Genomic DNA, 22,001 nt, shown 5'->3' on the forward strand with positions numbered 1-22,001 from the left:
AACCCCCGCATCTCCCCTCCCCCTCCCGTGTTTTCCGCCTCTGCAGAGCAGGCAGCGGCAGGCACGCCAGCGAAGATGTCGGGTCAGACGCTGACAGATCGCATCGCAGCTGCTCAGTACAGCGTTACGGGATCAGCCGTAGCCAGAGCCGTCTGCAAAGCCACCACGCATGAAGTGATGGGGCCCAAGAAAAAGCACCTGGACTGTGAGCATCCCTTCCTGTTTCCCCAGCGCAGACCCGGGGCGGAGGAGGCCGCCCGTGGGGCTCTCTAGCTGCCTTCCAGCCAGCCGGCTGTCACGCTCGCTGTCAATCCAGCTTGCAAACCGTAGGGGTTATGAGAAATCTCCAGGAGAGCATGAGTTATTGCATTTCTTCTCTTATTGCATAATGCTGCTCTTTCGGCCATTTTTTTTCTTTTCCCCCCCGCCCCCCATGACCTCTCGCCTTTCGTCCAGGAAGGCAGCGGCGAAGCGTGCCTTGTGGGGCAGGGGGCTTGGAAAGAGGGGAGGGAATTGGACACATGGGGCAAAAGGCACACACGCTTGTCACCACCTGCTTTGGTCAGGATTAAGCTAAGCAGAGACCTAAGTGCCATGCCAGGAGCTGGCCAAGCACCGGTAGGAGCGTGGCCGTCTCCACACAGCAGACTTCTGAGGAGGTTCAGCTGGTGGTATGCTTAAATGGCAAGGCACTTGGATAACGCTACGCTGTAGAGTGGGACAGCCTTTGGAGAGTTTGAGGGCTGTTGCTGAGGTCGCAAATATCAGAGAGCAACTTCGTGAAGCTGCCTGATGGTTTGCATCATGTTTCATTGAAGATGGCTGGTGGCTTTGTCTCATCTATTCTGGACTGGCATTAGTCAGTTAATGCATGAAATGAGGTTGAAGTCCAAATGTTTCTTAAAAGACAATGAGCTACCGATGTTTTGTCTTGACAATTTTAGTGTTTTTAACCTGCTCAGCTGTCAGTCTCTGCTTGGAGACCCCAAGGAGTAGAATGGTGAAAGAATTTAATTGCGTGATGTTAATTGGCCTTGTTTACTAGTAGTAACTGTCCAGCATTGAACTCAGTAGATCAACAGCAGGTTTTAATGTCTAAAATTAAGTGTTTTTCCCATTTTTGGGGGGCACAGTAATAAACACTTTTAAGTAAAGATCAGCAGGTTTTATACCAAGCAGTCTCTTGGCTGCTGGCCGTTACGAAGTAATGCTGGTGCAGGTGCATGCAAGTACGATTCTGATGATGCTGTATTTCTTAAAAGGAGGTAGTATTACTTCTGGAAAATAATTCCAGATTTCAGTGCTAATGACTTCATAGCTGACCCATAAAGTGGCAAACAGCATGTTGGTCTTCCAGTCTATCTAAATATTCTTGTATATACATCTAAGAGATGCTGACGTAAGCAGCATTGATGACTGACTTGAGTCTAAACCGTTGTTTAAATAGACCGGCTGTCTTGATATTATGTATTCTCATTTTCTCGTATATTTTAAAAAATCATCTTGGTTATTGATGTCTCCTGCATTGTTGTTTGGTAGCTGTTGACACTTCTTAATCTGCAGGCTGTGTCTGGACAGTCCTACTGTATCTGTTACTAGAAGCTTTAGCTTAAAAAAAAAAGCCTGGTTCGTGTTTAAAAGTATGCTGTGTCTGTGTGTGGGCATTTTAATATATATGCACACACACATGTATATGGCTATATAAGTGTGTGTGTGTATGTGTATATATATATATAAATATAACCTGGAATAGGCTGGATTAGAGTGAGGTTGAAATAATTTACCAGTGCTGTATTAAGGTCTGGAAAGGGATTGTGTTTGGATATTGGTGCTAATATTACTACTTCAGAAAATGAGTGTGGGAGAGACTGAAGCAATTTCATACCCACCTGCGTGTAAGACACACAAGAGGAAGAGAAATGATCATTTCCTGGGAAGATACATCCCTGATCATTTTTGCTTCTGTTTTCCAAGCTGTATCTAACAGTTGAGTGCTTAACTCACTGGTATCATTAAAGACAAAATCTTGTCAGTGGGAGATACACACATTCAAAATTGTGGACTATAAATGAAAATCAGGTTCATGTTTTAGAAGAAAATATATTGTCAGGCTCTTAAACCTGAGGCTTCTCCTCAGAGCTATGAATTGTTAGGCAGTTCGTTGAAATCTGATGTATATCTTCTGTTAAAATGGGCCTTATGTATTGTAACGAGAGAGTAAATTAAAAGTTCATCCTCTGAAAGAGCAATACCCCCCATGCATGCAGGAGGTACTGCTAGGTGAAGGTAGATCTGAGCCACGTGGCTAACTGCATTTCAGGTTGGACAAGTAGCATTTGAAGACGTGGAGAAGGAAATAAAGGTAAAACTTGCCAATGCCTTGAGCTAAGTTTTGAGTCAAGGTGCGAAGGATTTAGACGATTAAAACTTCAGGTACAAGAGAGCGGTGGTTGGAGCGATGCTTTATGAAGAGCTGTAATTCTAGCATTGGTGCAGGGGTTCCGTGTCCTTAGGGAACTCCATAATTTTATTTAGTGTCTTAGTGGCCAGGTGTCATGTCACCCAACCTATCTTCCACTGCCCTGCTTAGCAGATGGGCTTTGTAAATTAAATGGAGTGATCCACTATTTAACATGAGTCAAGTAGTCCTGTGAGGATGGGACACAACGATGCCTGTCCTCATAAGATATTACTTCCAGAGGGTTATATAAAGATGATAGGTGAGAAGGTGTGGGGTGTCTTTCGGTTGTCTTAGGGTTTTTTTAATGAGTACTACTTAGAGGGAATTTGCTCTGAGGAATAAAAAGCATGATTTGGGTGCATGGTGTGTGAGGAAGGGAGGAGAGAACAGAATTAATGTCTTCTGTGAACAAAAGCTGAGCTGCTAAGTGTTTATCTTTGTGTGGTTTTCTGTACTTGCAGGGCTTACAGGTACAGGCTTTAATATGGATGCTGCCTAGTGGCTGTCCTTGGGCGTGGACTCTGGGTGCTGCACAGCCTTGTCATGTAAAGAAGTACTGGAGTATGATTAGGTTGCTATCATATACTCATTAGCAAGATTTACCATTTTCTTGAATTCCAGCTCTCATACTAGTGAATTTCCAGCAACTGAGGGAGGTGGTGCCAGATGGCATGGCGTGCATTTCCCAAGTCCCTGTGGGGAGAAAAGGAATGTAAATCTGGGATGCTCCGATGGTTTGGGGCAAGCCGTTGCAGTTGGCACATTAAAAGCTCTGAAACCTTTTGGACTTAACAAACTTGTCGTCCTGAGGCCATATCATTGTGGTGACTTTATCTCCTTCGGCTAACCATGCTGTGTTAAATAAATTGCAATTAGATACAGCAAGTGAGGAAAGCTTTTCCATGGAGAAGTGGGGATTAGCAACTTGATTTTGCTGCAGTGAGAAGGGCCATTGCAGAGTGGGTGAATGAGATATATAGACTACGTTACAGATCTATGAGCTGTGGTAATTCAACTGGGAGGGCAATCCTAGTGCACAGCATAGAAGTTGCATTATCTGAATTGTTCTGAAAGATAGGTTAAGGCTTCATTGAGGGTTTATTGTATGGGGCAAGTAAAAGCCAGCATCCAGCCTCAAATGGGGGTGACTGTATCAACAGGGAGAAGCTCTCGGAGAAGGGAAATAACTTGACTTTCAAATGTTAAAATACAAAATAGGTGAGGAGAAAAATAGGTAGACCTGAACTCAGCTCCTTTTATAAAGGATCTCGCTCAGAAACAGACCATCAAGCCTTCATTTAGGGAAGTGAATTGGAAACCAGTGAGGTGGTTGTGTGTGCAGTTGGTCGTAACAAGTTCCTGTTTCTGAAAATGATCAAAAATGGCTGGGATTTTCTTTGATTTATTTTGTTGAGTGCATTGCTTTGCAGCAGGAGGAAGTTCTGGAGTGTGTAGTCTAAAAAGACCATGCGGTGCCTCCTTACTTCTTCAAAATAATTCTTATAAGGCAGAAGGCCCTTTTGGAGGCCTGGTCAAGAGCTGGGAGATTTTCATGAAATGTGGAAACAAAGCAGATGAAGATCAGGACTCGATTTTCTGTGGCTGTGGAGATGACCTGTGTATCTGTAGTAACATCTTCCCATTCCAAGTCTGAGGTTGCATATTTGTATGTGGCTGGCAAACAAAGGCTCTAAAAGGAAATTTATAGTTTAGTTCATGCTGGTAACCAAAATGCAGGGCTGGTGTCAGTATTTTGCTTATACAGACACTGTTGTTCCTGCAGCATTTTGTCCTTCTCCTGCAAACTGTGGGGATGATGCGTTTGAATCACTGTGGTCTCTCGTATTGAAAGAGAAGTGGCTGTTGACCAAAAGCAATGGGTTAAACTCTTTCGCTAGGCTCAGTAAAGGTAAAGTTGCTAGATCCCATGCGTTAGTCTTAGAAACCTCTATCTCATTCCTGAGGAATATGTCTGTCTCTGTTTTTTGGGAGAGGTGGGGGGTCAGTGGAGCCCTCTTGAGTTACTAGGCTTCATTGACTGTTAAGGTCAACCTGGATGTGTATTTCAGAAGTTGTTTGCTGTTGAAGTGATTTGGGGAGTGTTCCAAGCCTGCTGGCACTCAGGGCCCTTCCCTAGCGGGAGCAGCGCAGATGTACAAGTACTGCATTGCTCTGCAGTCCAGGTGACACTTTGTCTTTATGGCCGGGGAAGTACCTTCAAGAAAATTGCCAAGAATGGAGTCCCTGTACCAACTGGGCTTAATCCTTCACACTTTACTAATGAAGCTACTTTTGTACGTCTCACTGTATCTTGTATTGCAGTAATTTGTCACAGTTTCCATGTATGAGAGAACTGACTTTGTTTAAAAGTTGGCATTGAAGACCAGCTGTAATACAGTGTCTTGTTTTTTGTTGTCACAGCTGGGGTGTATTCTAAATTGTGAACTCCTTGTCACCCCAGTGAATCTCTTTCACACCTGAAAAGAAAAAAAATCCAAGCAAACAATTATTTTTCTTCAATTCATTAATGGATATTGGATCAGCACTTTTTTTTTTTTTTCTGTGTGTGCATGTCAGGACTTGTCATCAGTCTCTATGTTGAATAGCTCTTGTTTCTGTGAGCTTTTCCCATGTCCTTTCCCAAAACAGTATTGAAGACTCACTTCATTTGGAGGTGTGTAGATCTCTGAATAGGAGTAGGAGTCTGTCATGGGTAAGGGGAGCTAATAAGAAGGCCTTTTGGATTAGTTGATCTTGAGTATTTCAATGGCATTAATTTTCAATTCCAGCCCAGCCCCACACTGTTTTTAAGGCATGTGTAGTACCAAGAGAAGGCTGCCCCTTTAGTTAAACTTAAGACCTAGCTAACTAATAATTTCTCAAAGTATTTTTGAATCTGGGTAGAAGTTTGAATTCATATTAAGATACAAAGGTTGAGACATGGGCAGGGCCACTTGATCTTGTGCATTTGAACTGTTCTGTGTTTAAGTCTTCTTATGGTACAATGCCTAAGGAAAGGAAAGGGAGGATGAGGAAACAGAAGAGTGGGTAGGCAGTGTAATATTAAACTTTCTTTCATCCAAACAGTGTAACTTGATAAAGCCCTACCCTCCCTTCCCTTGGCTTTTCCTCAGCTGAAGGCATGCATTCTTAGTCTGTTTTCAGTAGTCATCAAGATCTTTCTGGTAAACGTGCTTTGTCAAGGTTATGGATGACAAATTCTGGGACAAGTCAGGTCTTTCTGCTGTACTGACTTCCATTAGTAGACCTTGATAATGGAGTAGCCATGTCTTTCTTTGAGGCCCCTTGTTCATGAGATGGTCAGTATAACAGTGACCAGTCCGTAGTTTTAATCACATCTATTTAGTAGTTGAATATGTTTCATAATAGTCTCACAGTATTACTCCCTTAGATCCTGAGTGGCAGCAATTGAACTTCTTTTAAACAAACAAACAGAAAAACCTGCAGTTTGAATTGCCATGGTTTGATTTGATCTGTGCCTCTGATTTCCCAGCCTGGCTCTTAAACCCTCCATCTTCTGCGCGTGTCTTACCTGGGCCTGTGCCACTAGTGAGGAATTCTGTGAAGACCGTAAGAGACTGTTCTGTTGCTGTGGTCAGTCCGTGCGTCTGTCTCTCTGCCCCACGAAGGATCCTCTGCAGTGCTTAAAAGTAGATGGCAATCAGGATAACTCTGAAGGGCATGCAGCATTTGGATGCTCTTCGTCTTCCCTGCTTCTTGCTGGAGGGAGAAATTGGTAGCCAAAGAGGAGAATTTGCTGCCTTCTTAGTCCCCATATCTGAAGAAATGGTATTATAGCAGAGACACACTAGCCTCCTAGTATCAATACAGACTGGGGGAAGAAAGGATCGAGAGCAGCCCTGACGAGAGGGACTTGGGGGCACTGATGGATGAAAAGCTGGACATGAGCTGGCAATGTGCGCTGGCAGCCCAGAAGGCCAACTGTACCCTGGGCTGCATCAGGAGAAGCGTGGCCAGCAGGTCGAGGGGGGTGATTCTGCCCCTCTACTCTGCTCTGGTGAGACCTCACCTGGAGTACTGCGTCCAGCTCTGGAGCCCTCAGCACAAGAAGGACATGGAACTGTTGGAATGGGTCCAGAGGAGGGCTACAAAAATGATCTGAGGGCTGGAGCACCTCTCTTATGAGGACAGGCTGAGAGAGTTGGGCTTGTTCAGCCTGGAGAAGAGAAGGCTGCGGGGAGACCTTATTGCAGCCTTTCAGTACTTAAAGGAAGCCTATAGGAAGGGGCTCTGAGCAACCTGATCTAGTTAGCGGTGTCCCTGCTCACTGCTGGGGGGCTGGACTAGGTGACCTCTAGGGGTCACTTCCAACCCAAAACATTCTATGATTCTGTTTTTCTGCTTATGTTACAGAATCACAGATTCACAGAATGGCAAGGGTTGGAAGGGACCTCGGGAGATCATCTAGTCCAACCATCCTGTTAAAGCAGGCTCACTCAGAGCAGGTTGCGCAGGACATCGTCCAGGCGGGGTTTGAATATCTCCAGAGAAGGAGACTCCACCACCCCCCTGGGCAGCCTGTTCCGTTGCTCTGTCACTCTCAAAGTAAAGAAGTTTTTCCTCATATTCAACTAAAACCTCTTACGCTTCAGTTTGTGCCCATTGCCCCTTGTCCTGTCACTGGGCACCACTGCAAAGAGTCTGGCTCCATCCTCATGACTTCCACCCTTAAGATATTTGTATATGTTCATGTTCAAGAATCTCAAGACAACTTTGCTCTTCCTACCCCACTTACCTTCCGCCCAGTACTGAGTGTCCGTGGCAAGGTGTTGGCTGCAGGAATGGCCTCTGCGAGAAGAGACCAGGGCCTGCCTCATGCCAGTGGACACACCACAGGACACCACCCAGCCCATCCACCAGGCTTGTGGCACCTCCAGGAAAATGCATTTAAGAAACAGCTGAAAAAAAATGGACAGGCAGAAGAGGAGGAGGGGAAAAAGTGAGAAATGGCAGAGGCAACACCAAGGTCAGAGGTGGAGCAGGAGGGACTCTGTGGTGCTGGAGCAGGTATCCCCTGCAGCCTGTGGAAGAGACCCCTCTTCTCAGGGGTCACAGCTGCAGCATCCCCCCTCTGCTACCAAAACCTTGCCATGTGCACCCAATATATACCCTGCCCCTGAAGAAAAAGAAGGGATAGACCTTCCTCAGTTGGCTGTGGACACATGGTATTGCTGGCTCCAGTGTTTCTGGGGGTGGGGAAAAACTGGCGGGGGGTGGGGTGGGGATAACATTATATCCCTTCTCTTAGTCTTTGTAGTCTGAAGATGAGTCAGTGGTACCAAACAGTATCATTAAGTTAACGTGCCCTGTTCCTTTCTGGAGCTTCTTTTCAAGGCACAGATCAGGATGCGGGTAAGGGTGGAAAACACCAGTCTCACCAATGAGTGTCTGAGGAAACTTGAATCTCCAAACTTCAACATGTGGCATGCAGATTAAGAACAATATTCTGCCTGGCTTGGAGAGAGGGCTTTCAAATACCGTGAAAACTAAAAAGCAAGGAATAAAGCAAGCCAGGAAATCAGGGTCTGAAACTGAGCGCAGGACGTGTAGTGCTCTGAAAGAACGGGTCATCTAGCACAGGGCTGAACCCTGAACTTTAACAAAATGATGTGATAGAAGAAGCCCTCCTAATAGCTTTGCAGGCACAGGGTTTGCAGCAGTACTTTTGTTCCCCCAAGTCAGCAGTGCCAGCAAGATTGCAGTGTGAAGCTTCGTTGGTAAGATGATACTGGAGTATCCCACCCCATCAGACTCGGCATGGTTGCTTGATTTTCCTACTGGCCAAAATTTCGCTTGGATGAGAACTTGGTGGCTTAAATAAAACCCGAATAAACCAGATGTTGGTGATTGCTAGAAGGCAATTGGAATACTTGGCAGAGGCTAGCTTGTCACTTTGTGCAGTATGGTTAAGTCTGCTTTTTTGGGAGTCTTGCAAACTGCATGCTAGACCCTTAAAACTATTTTTAGTACTTTTAATCTTGCTATTTTGATCATGTTTACTTCTACAGAGCTGCTTGAAAACACTGAAAATCAGTACAAGTTTTGCAAGGGTGAACTCAGAGGTGCATTCAACAGTCATAGCTGGCAGTCAGGAAACTGCTTGTCCTCATAAAAAATTCTTTTCTTTAGGTTGTGAAACACATTTGCTGAAGTAGCTGAGAGTTGTAGTCTACTAGGAGAAGGAATATACCAGCAATCATGTCTAGTGCCACAAGTGGTATTGGACATCAGCCTTGAAATGTCACCGTGAATGTAGGTGGAATACAGGAACAGTGTTTTCTAGGCTGCTGGCAAACGGTGCATCCACTGGGCGTCAGAGGCTTGCAGCTTAGTCGTAGGCACAGTATAGCAAATGGCAGTGTGTTGTATTAGCATCAGCTTCCGGACAAAACAAGTCTAAATACCCTTCTGTTACTCCTCCCTGCCCAAGATAATGCGATCTCGTGCTTTCTTTTAGATTATATCTGTATTTTAACTTAGTTTAATGGAAGGGATTGGATGCTGAAAAGTCCTGGTGTCATGCTAATGTTGTGTATTTATGTAATCTGTACTCTGGCCATTTGAGCTGAGGCGGTGTGTCAGCTGGTTGCCTTTCCAGGAGTCTGTTTTTTCTAGCTATTGACAAAACTCAATGTGTTATGATATTTCTTGTAGAGAAGATTTTGCAAGTGCGTAGGCACGATCATGGTTGAAGGCCACCAAGAAAGCGCACCCTGCCTCTCATGTACTGAGAACTGCAAGGTGCTGACAGGGTGCGTCTGCAGCTTGGGTCTGACTTGTGGCAATCAACTCTTTTCTTGGTCGTAAGCCAATATGCAAAATTACCACAGGTAGAAAGCAAGTTGGCAGGAACTCCTGTATTGTAGTTGGGCCACAGAGCTCTAACAAAACAGCTGAGCTCTGTGCTTTGCTGAGGTGGCTTTACTTTCTCAAAGAAGAAATGAAAAAGAAAGCAATGTTCTTTGCTAGTTGTTTCTAGGTATTTAGGAGACTACGTTATGGCTGAGGTGTGAAACACCGGTAAGAGTAGATTGGAGAGTTTGGTGTCCCCTTGAGCTAAGATTGTTCTGCCATATGTTTAAAGGACCAAAGAACATGTCTTTTTCTTTTCAAGAAAGAGTCTTAAACTTTGCTGTCCTAAAGAGGTGAGACAAGACTGTGGCTTGACTACTGACAGTACAGTCGACCACTTCAGACTGACTCTTGGCTTGGCACGAGCGTGGATGACACAATGGCAGCGGGTGCTTCCACAGCAGATGGTCAGCGCTTTGCCTGTGGAGCCTGGCAGGCTCCTAGTGCCCCTGGCATAGTTTTGTTATATCTCTTAAGTCTCTCTGATGGTTTACAGAATGTTCTAAAATGGTCCTCCGTAGACATGAGAGGAAGACGTGACTGCTCAAAGCATGAATAAAACATGCTGACTTGTCGCCCACACTCTTAAAATGTATGCAAGTTTACAAGTTTAGAGGAAGGTCCTCAAAATAAGGCAGTGGTCGGTTATCTTGCCACAGAGCAGGACTGCACTAGCTAGAGCATACATCTTTACACATAATCAAAGAGCCCACATAGATGCACTTAAGTGGGAGTTCAAACTTTTTAAAAGGACTCTTCCTTTCACTTCTCGTTTCAGAGAGTGTAGGACTTGTGTGAAAGGGGGAAGCCAGCTGGCCTGTTTCCTGGCTCTGAAGGCTGCTGCTTCTCATTATGTAGAGGTCGAATGTAGACGCAAGCTTTAACATCATTGCATCAGTTCTTTAGCAACCCTGGACTTTTAAAACCTAACCTTTTGAAATGGAGACTTGGGTTTGGATCTTGCTGCATGACTCTGGAATCCAAAGTATGGTTATTGTGCCTGTAGCTCTCAAGCTAAGTTTATAGCTTCATTTAAACCTATTTATAGGACAACATACATTCTGCTAAGGGGCAGCAAGCCAGAGGAAGTCAGAATATCTAGTGTGCCAGTGTTTTGAAAACATGTAAATTTTATTATGAGTGATGTTTTGTTACTGGCATCTGAAACAATGTTTTTTTCATATGTGAGCCTTGCCTGTGACTTCCTGATCTGATCTTTCATTCTAAGACATTTAGAGTCTTTCTAGTTTTGCTAAGCTTGATTTAAACTTCAAATTACTCTGTTATTTGTGAATGGCAAGAGTATTAACAGGCAAAGTTGCCTATGTTTGGAATAGGTGAGTTTAAAGAACTTCCTCTTCTTTATCGGGAAGCTGGAAATTGCTTAGGCGGTGTTATGAGAAGCTACCTTACAAAACTCACCTCCATAGTGTGCTTAGGAGTTTAATTGACACTTCTGGGTGTTCCAGTCTAGAGATCTGACTCTGCATGAAGCTTTGCTGCCTGGATGTGAGCCTGTGTGATGGATTCCAACTTTCCTGCTCATCAATATCTTCACAGGAGACTTCCACTGCCAGTGGCACATGCATCTTCCAGAGGCACTGCTGACTTTGAACTGTTAGATAGCAACTTACTACTATCAGGGTTTTTTTAAATGTTAGTAGTCCTAACTGCATCTTCCATCTCTTGGGTGGATGTTCCATTGAATTTAACAGATTTGGGGTTTTTGCAACATCACGAAATCTGCAGGATATTGAAAGGCTGCAGGCTCATGTTGAAGAGTGAAGTCTACTGGTAGTTGATGCTACTTTTTTCAAGATTTCTGAGACTTAAACTCACCTGTCTGTGTGGCAGAAGCAAAGGATTCTTGTTTCACTGGTGTAGTACAGGGGAATGAACAAAAAGGAATTGCATGTTTGGTTTCATTTTTTTTTTAAAAAAAGGAGAGAGTAAAGTTCCATCTGATCATGAAGTTTGTATAAAGTCAGTTTGTATAAAACCCCCCACTTGTTTAAGGCACAACATTCACATATGAGGCAGCCGTCTGTTTTTGGGAACTCTTATGGTCTTTCTGTTGTGTTACAGATACATAGAGAGAAGACAAAATGGATTGAAATGGTTGTACCCATATTATAAAGTACTTGCTGTTTAGTTTAGCAACTACTTCAGTATGCCTCTAGGAGGTCACCGACTGTATGGATAGGTTTGCATTACACTTGGTTTCTTTTTCCTGCAGATATGTTCATGTTTTCATCAGGACTGTCTGCATAGTTGTGGGCATTTCATTCCCAGTTATGAATTTCAACCCATGCTAAACTTCTGGTGGCTTGTCAGCTCGACAGAGTGCATGAGCTCTGGCCTTGTTTAGTTATTTTTCAGGCTGACCCTGCTGAAGGTTACATCATCCCATGATGTCCGCTGACAAAATAGCTGGACGTTTGGAAGAATCTGGCTGAGACAGTAGGAAAAACACAGACCATGGTCTGGATATTGAAAGTTAGATGTGTCAGCTGCTGAGCCTACCTACTCAGCTGACCTGTTCCTAGCATACGGGCTGTAGCTAATTAACGTGTTGCTGAAGTTGCTTGCACGTTGTCTCATCCCCACCCTATTTTTTTTTTTATGTATTCCTGATGTGTGACAGCTAAGCAGTGCAGCTGAAACATCAGGCTGCTTCCAATGTATTTTCAGTCTCGTTCAGATTTGTAGTGGATTACAAATTACTGCTCTGGGCAGAGTTGATAGGCTAGTGACAGTTTCGTTTCTACAAGTTTATTAAAAGCAAATGGTTTTCTGAGGAACATAGATCATTTGGGGGTGGAAAGTACTAACCAGGGTTCGTTCTTCTCAGAATAAAAATGACAGCAGCACAGCAACTGAAATAGCTCATCTACCATGCCTCAGTTGATTACCACTTTCTGCCAGATGTGGCTGGAGTGTAAAATCAGCCCAACATGTAAAGGCTGATGAGAAACCGCTCTAGTGCAGAGATTACAGTAAATGACCCCACGCTGCTGTGGAAAACACGAAATCCTTACTTTTCTAATATAGCTGTGCTGTTCCAAATAAAAGCTGCAGTTGACCCTGTTGCTGATACTCTAGTAAACAACCAATGATAAGAGTTACAAATTGATAAAACCAGCAGGTAATGTTAGGTGTCGTTCACCCGCATGGAAGGATGACCACAGGCCATAGCTGGAATCCTGGTAATCAGTTACAGTAGTCAATTAACTAGATCTTACTGGCTTTTCTCCTCCTAAGCAATAATCTTGCAACAATATACCCCCTTTAAACTTGTTCTGTTGTATGCAGCAAGATCTGTGATGCAACGGGACTGCAGCTTTAATGCTTGCATGGATGGAGACAACAATTCTAACCCTTAGAGGAAATTGAATAAATGCTTTGAAGGCTTGGCAGAAGATTGGCTGGTGGACGGAGCTTCATATTTCTTCTCTAAATTAATGTGTATTTTGGTTAAAGCTTCCAGGTTTGAACTGCTGAAGGAAATAGCTTACAGAATGAGGTCTGAGATTTGCCATGCGGGATAAGAATTACTTTTTATGCAAAAAGTTATTGGTCAAATGTTAACACAAATGCTATTTGTAATGTTAGTAGGGTTTTTTTTCCATGTCCCTGCCTCCCCTAGAGTTTGGCATCTAAGATGACATATTACAATAGGATGGGGAATAGCATTTCACCAAGACGATTGCTTTTATGTTTTAACCTTATAACCTTTGGTTGGTGTTCAACAAATGCAAATGGCATTTTGTATATCTTAAAGTATTGAGAGCTGTGCAAAAAAGGTAGTACAATGGTGATTTGTGGCTCAGTTATTTGCAATAAAACAATAAAATAGAGAAGTGGCACCTCTAGCTCCAGAATTACTTGGTTTTCATATCGACATAAGCAGAAATGCTTAATTCTTGTCTTTGAGCAGAAATATACACATATCTGTTGAGCTATTTGTGGAGCAGGATTTGGGTGGAGTGAGAGGAAAGGAACATCAGAGCAGTGATTTCTCCTCTTTCCCCTGCTTCACTGAGACAAATTCTTTGGTACTCAGAGTGAGTGAATTCTGTGCAAATGAGGTTCAAGACTGAGCTTCTTACCACTTTGGACGGGGGAAAGATTCCATGCTTAATAACTAAGGCTTTTGCTACTACAGTGAAGGTGCTTGAAAAAGCTGTGGTGGCTGTGGTCGGGAAGAAACCAGGCAGGATTCTTTGACCGTGGGGGCCTTTTCCCCTTTGCTTAGTGTTCTGGCTTCATGTGTGTGAGGCTAAAAATCTGCTTTCCTTGGTACGTTTGTGCTAGGGAGTTTGTGTAGCCCGTCTTCTGGCTCTATTGTTCCAGATATTTAATTCCTGAGTAGAATTGAAGCTTTTATTCTTCTGAATAGTCAGATCGTGGGTGTCAGTAAGGTCTCAAACGTTGTCCATAAGATGTATTCATTGCTAATTAATTAGCAATCTTAAAGACCATACTTAAAACCCCAATGACTGCTGCTTAATCTTGAGCTTCTGCAGCTGGCCTGAATGTCATCTTTCAGTTGTATTACCCTCGAGGAGAAAATTCAAATGCAAACGCTAAAGGTAATGCACGTTATTCTTCCCCAGTCAGTGGAGCTATAAGTTTGTGGGAACTTCTTTTGTTTTAAGTAAGAAGTTTGTAGTTCATGGAACTTGAAGTAGCTGCTTATGGCAGGAATTTTTTTAACACATTATAATCACACATTTCACTGTTCTTAGGGAAACGACTGCCTTACTTGCACCCTTTCAGATCCAGTAGAAGGCTAACTGACGGCTTTTATTTTCCCCTTTCCAAGAGAGCAGCACCTGAGTCTCTTGGGAGGAAAAGTCATATGTATAAATCATTAAGGACCAACAGGGACACAAATCCAATGTAACTGGTTTAATACTGCTAATGAACTGGGGTGGTTTTTGCAGGTGGCTTACAGCCAAATACCTTGCCTTGATATGTTGGGACAGGAGGGGTGAAGACCATATGAAAGTGCATTGGAATGAAATCCAGCAATGTATATGGGCAGTAGACTTTTCAGCTTTGTTTTCAAAACAGGTATTTGGTGATACAGGAGGTGGTGCGCTGCGGTATTTGAAAAGGAGTAGTATGATAAGATGATTCTAAGGCTAATTAAGCTCTCAGTTTGAGAAATTGGAGAGAGCTGCAAGAGAAATTTGCTGGTACTAAAATTCATCTGCCCTGTCTCTCCGCAAACTCTTCATGTGATTGATGGGGAAGAAGAAACACTTTTTCTCTTCTGCAAAACACTTAATACTATGGGTAGTACGAGTATGCCTATGAGTAGGCAGAGAGGAAGAAATCGTATATATAAAAGGTTGTCTTGGGGTGGGATGCAGTTGTGTGGTTCAAAGACTGAATGCCATAAGCTCTCTAGCTTCAGGTTCTGCAGCAAATATTTGTTCTCATAAGAGTCTGAGATATGTTTGGGAAGAAGGGGGTCTGTGAATTAAGGCTGGAGAGAGGAGATAGCAGTCCCCCTAGTGATTTGTAGTCACAAGGACTATAGCTGGATTAGTGGGAAAGTCTTTATAGTACCTGGAGAGCACGCACTCCATGGAAGATGGTGTTTAGGTTTGTTGAGTTAGCATAGGCAGGAAAGTATATGGACGATATCTGGAAGATGCTGGACTTTGATAAAGGGTAGGCATGCTGGGGACAAGGTGAGTTGTAGTAACTCTTGAGGCAGACTTTTGGGGAGGAGGGAAGAGACAGCATGAATTGCTGTTCTGCTTGGGAAGATTATTACAAGGCAGATCATGATGCGTGTTTGTGGAGATGGGGCAAGCTGGGGGTGAAAAGAGTAGGTGGTAAACTTTAACCCCACAGATAAATTCCCTACTCTCATTTGTGGAATTGCTTGATAATCAAAGCCAACAATATTAAAATCATCTAACGTTCTCATGAGCAATTACTGTAGAAGCAGGAACTGATAACTTTGTTCTGCTTTCCAGTACTGTTTTGTGGTCAGTCTTCTGTAGACCTGGAAGTTCAGCTCTTGCATGGGTTAGCACAACGGTGTAGTAGCTTCCTTATACAGTTCTGTGTCTTGCAAAGGAGGACTTCTACTGTTACTTGCCTATTTAACTTTTTCAGTTGAGGCTTTTAAAATCGTACTTTAAGCCACTTCTTTCTGTTCTTGACGAGCCCAGATTTGGAACAGTCCTGCATTTCCTTTTCTATAGATTCAAGGTGTTATTTAAATACTTCTAGGCCAGAAAAATAACTTGTGAAGACTATTGTAGCGTTTGGTGTAATAGCAAGGAAGGTCTGTAAGGGGGCTAGTCTTGGAGGGATTTGGCAAAGTTCAGGAACTGAACGTATGACACGGCTCAGATGCTGAGGCAGCTTGCCTGTTCGTTCAACCTGGAATGATAGCTGCTCTTAAGTTGGCACCAATATCCCTCTGAACAGAGAGGTCTTGTGCTCTGCTGCTGTTTCTCTGCATCCTGAAATGTAAATTGTGAATAATTAACTTGGAACTGAGGAATTCCAGGTCTGTCTGTTAAGCAATTGAGTAAAAAAACCCCAAGAAAACCAAACTAGAAAAAAAAAGAACCCTGCCCTGATCCAGGATACAATCTAAAGGAATAAGATAGATTCTTTAAAGTGTTGTAGAATCTCCCACTTTAAAAAAAAAATTAAAAATCTCAGAATTGGGAAGTAGTTTCTAATGAGCCTGAAGAAGTCTGAGACTCTGAAGACAATGAAACTTTCTCGCTGTTCTCTTTTTTACCTTATGAGCTTAACAAATGAACACCAAAGTTAGTTACATCTTTTAAAGGTCTCTTTAAAAGGTCACTAAGAGCCTAGGTGTCTTAACTTACTTTGGTCTTCCTCACTGAACCCTCTACCGACCTTCCTTAGTTTGGCAGGCTTGTCTTTTTATTAGTGAAGGTGTTAATCATACTCTAGCCTTGCTTATCTTCCCTGAAGAGGTTGCAAATGTCTTAAGGCCGAGTAAAAAAATTGGTTAGTCAAAGAGTTTCAAGGCTGGTGTTTAGATTTAAGTTGTGTCAAAGAATTGACAACCATTTATTCCTTTAATGTGCACAGGTTTTGCTTCTGAAAACTTACCTGGAAAAAGTATGTTCAAATCCAAATTAAATGTGTAATTTAAACAAGGGTCTGTAGACTGAAGGAGTGTTCAAAATAGCAGCTAGCAAGATGTGAAGAGAGTAAATAGGCAAAATCATGTACTGTGATTTGGCAATTTATAATTTAGTCCCACAGCAAAACAGATTCAAATGAAAGGTATAGGTCTTCATTCTCCAACTTCTCCCCTTGTGTGAAAGTTGTGATGAAATTGCTGGCTGCTATTGCTGTACCATTCCCGGTTTCTTACTCTGCTTAGAATTTATATTTGAGCTCGGTTTTGGGGTTTGGAGGTCAGCTGCCAGTGTACTTGATGTGGACACCTGCAGTAGCAGAAAGTTCATCTGGAAGGTACCTTTAATCCTTGTTTGTACTACTTCTGTGTACCAACAGACAGAATCAGCTTTGTAAGATTGCTTCATATGGCTTCTGATGGGCTGTTACTCAGCTGGTACTTAATATGATCTATTCTGTATTAACAAGTCCACCTGAGACTTGCTTGGAAGACTCTGAACTTCATTGTCTCTCTTGAAAACTAAGTTTCTGTCCCATCAGTACACGTCTGAAGCTTTTCAAAATGTAGTTTGTAGGTTTTCTTTCTTCTTGTATGTATTTTCTTTTTCCTTGTACCTGTTCTTCCCTACCACATTGAAGGCAAATTCATTTTGCCAAGTCTTACTTTAAAATTCAGCTTAGCCACCAAACTCTGCTGCTCAGAGTTTGTTGAAGTTAGCTATGCTTCTGAGTTGCTCCAGATGCTGGCGATTGCTGGTTAAGCTGAGACTCTATGGTATTGGGGAAAGAAACCCAGGAAGCTCGAATTCCTTAACTTTGTGGTGTGACTTAATGGGGAGCAGCTCTGCTAGATTTAACCCCCGTCTCCTTTTTTTTTCTTTTTTTTCCTCTCCCTTCAGATGATGAGTAAAATCTTAATGCGTGGTTTAATTCTTTTCTGTGCACTGAAAGTAGTAGGTTTGAATTTATCATACCTCTCTACTCAGCACCCTATAATTACTCGTGTCCTAAAACATGCAGAGCTGCAGACTGGGATGCTGTACCCTCCAGCGGTTTGGTGAGGAGGCAGAAATGGCTGAGTGACTTGAGAAGAAGTGCTGCAGCAGCGTATGGGAGTAGTGCCGTGTAGCCTCTGTTCCCTGCATCGCTGTGGGTGGACTCCTCTGAGGTTTCGTTGTCTAACGTCCACCGATGGCATACAGACTTTATTGCACCCCTCTTCCATAGTGAGCTACAAACTGAAACTTAGGACTGAAAGCTTGCGAATTTGGTGCGTGTTTCTTTATGCTAAGGACAAGTGCTATCATCTACAGTAAAACCTCTGAACGGGGTAAACTGTGAGCAAGCCTCTTATGACTTGCTTCTAGGCTTTTACAAACCACTGTCTTCTGTAATGCATTAACCAGCAGTACAGAATAAAAGATTATTGGCCTGTTTGTACAACAAGATGAAGGAGAATTGTTGGAGCTCTGTGAGCTTGAAGTGCTGTCCTTCAATAGCATGGCTTTACTATGGTAATACTTTGTCTGCAGAACTGCCTTCTTCAAGGGTAGTATTTCTGAGGCTATAGAAGTTAACTTGACGTTTCAGAAGGTGTTCTGCAAAAAAAACCCCAACACCCACAACCAAAATAAAACACAGTGACAACAACCATTTTAAAATCAAACTTGGTGAACAGATTACATAATTTTTGTTTCCTGTCTTGTTACAGAAAACCATTCCACTGACCTCAAACTGGAGACAACTTGCAGCTTTTATGCCCATACAAAAGACAATTTTAAACATAAGCACTGCAGTTTTCACAGGCTTCTGACTCTGGGCTATAGATTTCTTGTATCTTAAATGAGTCTGTTTAACAGAAGTGAAAACCCCCATAAAAATCACTTGCTATGAATTAAAAAAAAAATTAAAATTACTAAATTTCCTAATGCTTCTGGTACAGCAGTGAGGGTTTCTGAAAACACCAGGTGGTTCTCAATAGCTGATGTGACTCATCGGTCTGTTTAGACAGACCTGTCCTCTGGACTTTCCTGCCCTGCAGAGGCAGAATCAGGAGTTTCACAGCAGTCTGAACTTTGGCGGTCTGCTTGCAGCAGCATTAATGCCCCCCATTATATGGGGTTGTGCTGGGGAGAGAATGCAAGTCTGTGAAATGGTCACCCTGCTGCCCAGGTGAACTGAACTCCTGTAGAGTGTTTACAGCAGACTTGCATAGTTAAGGGGTGCAAGGATCAGTCAAAGCATAGCCTGTCTGCTGCTAGGGTAGACTATCTGTCATCACCCAATGGCTTGAATAGTCGGGTGAACATTTCTAGTCAGGGGCGGGGGGGAAGAAATGTATGGAAAATCATTAAGAACGGTTACTGTTCTTTCAGGGAAAGGAAAAGATAAGTATTTTCATTAGTTACACAGATAATGCTAAGTCTAGTAGTTAAACTTTTAATTTTTAACTTTTTCTACTTAGGTCTTCAGACTTTAAGCCTCAACCCTCCAAAGAGGTCTCTATTCTGTGCTCTTTGTGTTGCATGAAGTCTCCTCCTGAAGTTGTGCCAGGGCTGTGTCTGGCATCACACGGGTTTTGGTCATGGAGTTGCAATGTGCAGTTTCCAACCGTGTCTCAAAAACTAGGTAGTAGCTTGAAGAAGGCCATTGCTGGCTGCCTAGCAAGAGTCTGTAGGTAATAGGTGATGTAGTAAATCAAAGATCCTATCAGTAGGTGTGGGAGAGAGTTGCTAGTGGAAAGCTTGCTGCCCTACTGTTTGATTTAAGTACTTAATTTCATGCACTCTGCTGTGCAAGTCTACACCTTCCTAATGTACAGGACACACAGCAGTATTTTATTCTTGTTCCCTAAGACAGTCTAATGTCTAATTTCTTCTATGTAAGGTGCAGTTGCTTGCAGAAGACTATTATTCTTTGGTATAAACTAATGTCTATCCTTGCCTTCTTTCCTACTGTTGAAGAGGTCTTAATGCACGCCCGAATGCACTCTGCTGCTGTCTAGGTCTGTAGAGACTCTAGGAGATGTGCTGTAGCATGCTGATGAAACTCTTACCTCTGAGATGACTGGAGTATCTGTTTCTGGCGATACCGCTTTTTGCTGACGTGACTGGGTTCAGTGTGCTTGGTGTATTACCTGTAAGTGAAGAATTCAATAATACTTATTCATCTAACCCAGAGGCAGCAAACTGCCACAATTAACTTGAAAACCCACAAACAACAAGTAAAAACTTGAAAACCCACAAACATTGTCCACCCTGACTTTGTCTGGGATGAAGATGAAGAAAGGTTGGGACATAGCTCAGGACAGAATTGTTGGAAAGCTAGTCCTGTTGGGTGAAAGAGTCAGACCGGTGTTGCTGTAAGCATGTACTAATACAATGTCAGGTTTTGAGGTTTTGTTTTGTTTTGTTTTAAATGTAAAACGTGAGCACTGAACTTGCTGTTTGTCACAACCATGGCTTGCAGCCTGGTGGGCTGAGAGCTTGGCCATGAAGCAAACTTTTTCATCTTATTTGGAGCAGCTAACACCTTTTCTCTCTGTTACAGACTTGATCCAAGCAACTAATGAAACAAACGTGAATATTCCTCAGATGGCTGATACACTTTTTGAGCGAGCAACAAATAGTAGCTGGGTGGTCGTATTCAAAGCCTTAGTTACCACGCATCATCTAATGGTTCATGGCAATGAGGTAAGTGTAACCAGCTTTCTCTTGAGACCACATTGGCACTGAGCAGTCTCCAAGCCAAAAAGGTTGGTCGTGCAAAGGCATCTCTTCTGAACCAGTAAGGATCTGAGAATAAAGGGCAAGAATGATTCTTGATGAGGAGCAAACTTACCCTTAACAACATAGTTGGAGGCATGCCGATAATCTGTCTCTTCATTTACAAAACCGTAGCATGAGAGCAAGCAGCAGCCTGTTCCAGGATGTTGACAATTTATGCGCTGTCTGAAAACAGAACTACGCAGGATTAAACACTGCTTGGGACTTTTTGACTAGAGTCAAAGTTGATCATCTGGCACATGTACTGATAGCCAGATAGCTGCCCTCTCTGAGCATTAAAATCTTCTTGGAGCTGTAAATTCAACTTGATAGCCTTTTGGATTGCGTTTTCCTTGCCCTTGCTTTTTATTGACTTGTATAGACTGGTATGTCTGCATAAAAACAGAAAGTTTACTTAAAGAGCTTTAGTGTGACTGGGAAACAATTCCTTCCTGGCTGTATATAAAATGTTCTCATGCGGTGAAGTTCTCCAGTGTCACAGTGTAAATTTTTACTCCTGTCCTACTTTTCCGTTCCAAGTTTTGGCCAATATTCTGATTTGCTTTCTGTAACTATTTCAGTCTGTTAATCCCTGTACTTGATGTGGGGCCTGCTTGTTGTTAAGATAGGCCCTTGTCCTGGCTGTAGCTGAGGGCTGCTGGATTGAAAAGCCTGGGACTAACCTGGATATGCTGCTTTGGAAGCAGATCAATCTTGTGCTTCCTCAAATCTCTTTGAGAATTAACCATTTCTACTGCTTCTTCCACAATCTGATTTGTATTCACACAGAATCAATTTTTATGTGTACCGTAGGATATTTAATAGAGATCCAGGCTAAACATAATTAATGTGAATGGTTGCAAAAGGTTTTGAGGAGGGTATTGCTGGCTAAGACAAAAATCTGGTTTTTCATGTGTGTATTCTGGAGCTAGACTGGTAATCTTCCTGCTAGGAGGTACAAAGCCTTCAGATACAACCTGTGATAAGAAAATAACTTTGTGTTGCAGAGATTTATTCAGTACCTGGCATCTAGAAACACATTGTTCAATCTCAGCAATTTTCTGGACAAAAGTGGATCTCATGGTAAGCCTACTCATGTCTACAATCTTAACAAGATTCCAAATAAGATACTCTTGTTAATTTGCTTCTTCATTAGTGAAGATGCAAATAGTAGAAAAATGTGCTACTGAAGCCTTTTTATAAGTACTGAGTGAATACAGAAACTCAAGTTAACAGTTGCACAGCTTCAGAACAATGTTTCTCGGTTCCTGCAAAACTTTTATTCAGGAGGTGACCCTTAGAAAGTGCTGATTGAAATCAGGGTCAGGTCAGCTGTCTCCTTAACTGTTATGGGAATTAAGGATGAAATGGATAACTTTCCATTTAGTTTTTTTTGGTTTTTACTCAGTCTTAAATGGTAATTTGTTTGGTTGAGGACACTGCACTTTTTAGGAATTGTCTATACAAATGTTTAATTTAGGGAGGCAGTGGGAAGGCACCAAAAGAACTAGGTGGTTCTGATTTCAGTAGTGAATTTGGAAGGCCTAGGTGAAAATTAAAGAGTTGATCTCTCTAAAGCTTACAATGTCTGCTTTTCTACTTTGACTCTGGAATTATTAGTGAATTTTCCTGTTGCTTCACTGAACAGAGGAAAAGATTGTTTCATGGTAGCTCTAGTAGAGGAGAGAGGGAACATAATTTGGCAGCTATCAGAGAATATTTGTAGACCGTAT

The 22,001-nt window shown here is 42.6% G+C and overlaps 1 protein-coding gene across 1 annotated transcript in view; it reads left to right on the forward strand.

The window, feature by feature from the left end:
• Positions 1-75: 75 nt before the first annotated feature.
• Positions 76-22,001, forward strand: part of SNAP91 (synaptosome associated protein 91) — a 68,897-nt gene continuing 46,971 nt past the window's right edge. The window contains 3 exon segments of the mRNA XM_035903892.1: positions 76-205; positions 20,054-20,196; positions 21,276-21,351. Of these exon segments, the coding sequence (XP_035759785.1) occupies positions 76-205; positions 20,054-20,196; positions 21,276-21,351 (349 nt within the window).

Source organism: Egretta garzetta, unplaced genomic scaffold (genome assembly GCF_000687185.1).
Source record: "Egretta garzetta isolate BGI_Z169 unplaced genomic scaffold, ASM68718v1 scaffold430, whole genome shotgun sequence".
Taxonomy (NCBI): Eukaryota; Metazoa; Chordata; class Aves; order Pelecaniformes; family Ardeidae; genus Egretta; species Egretta garzetta.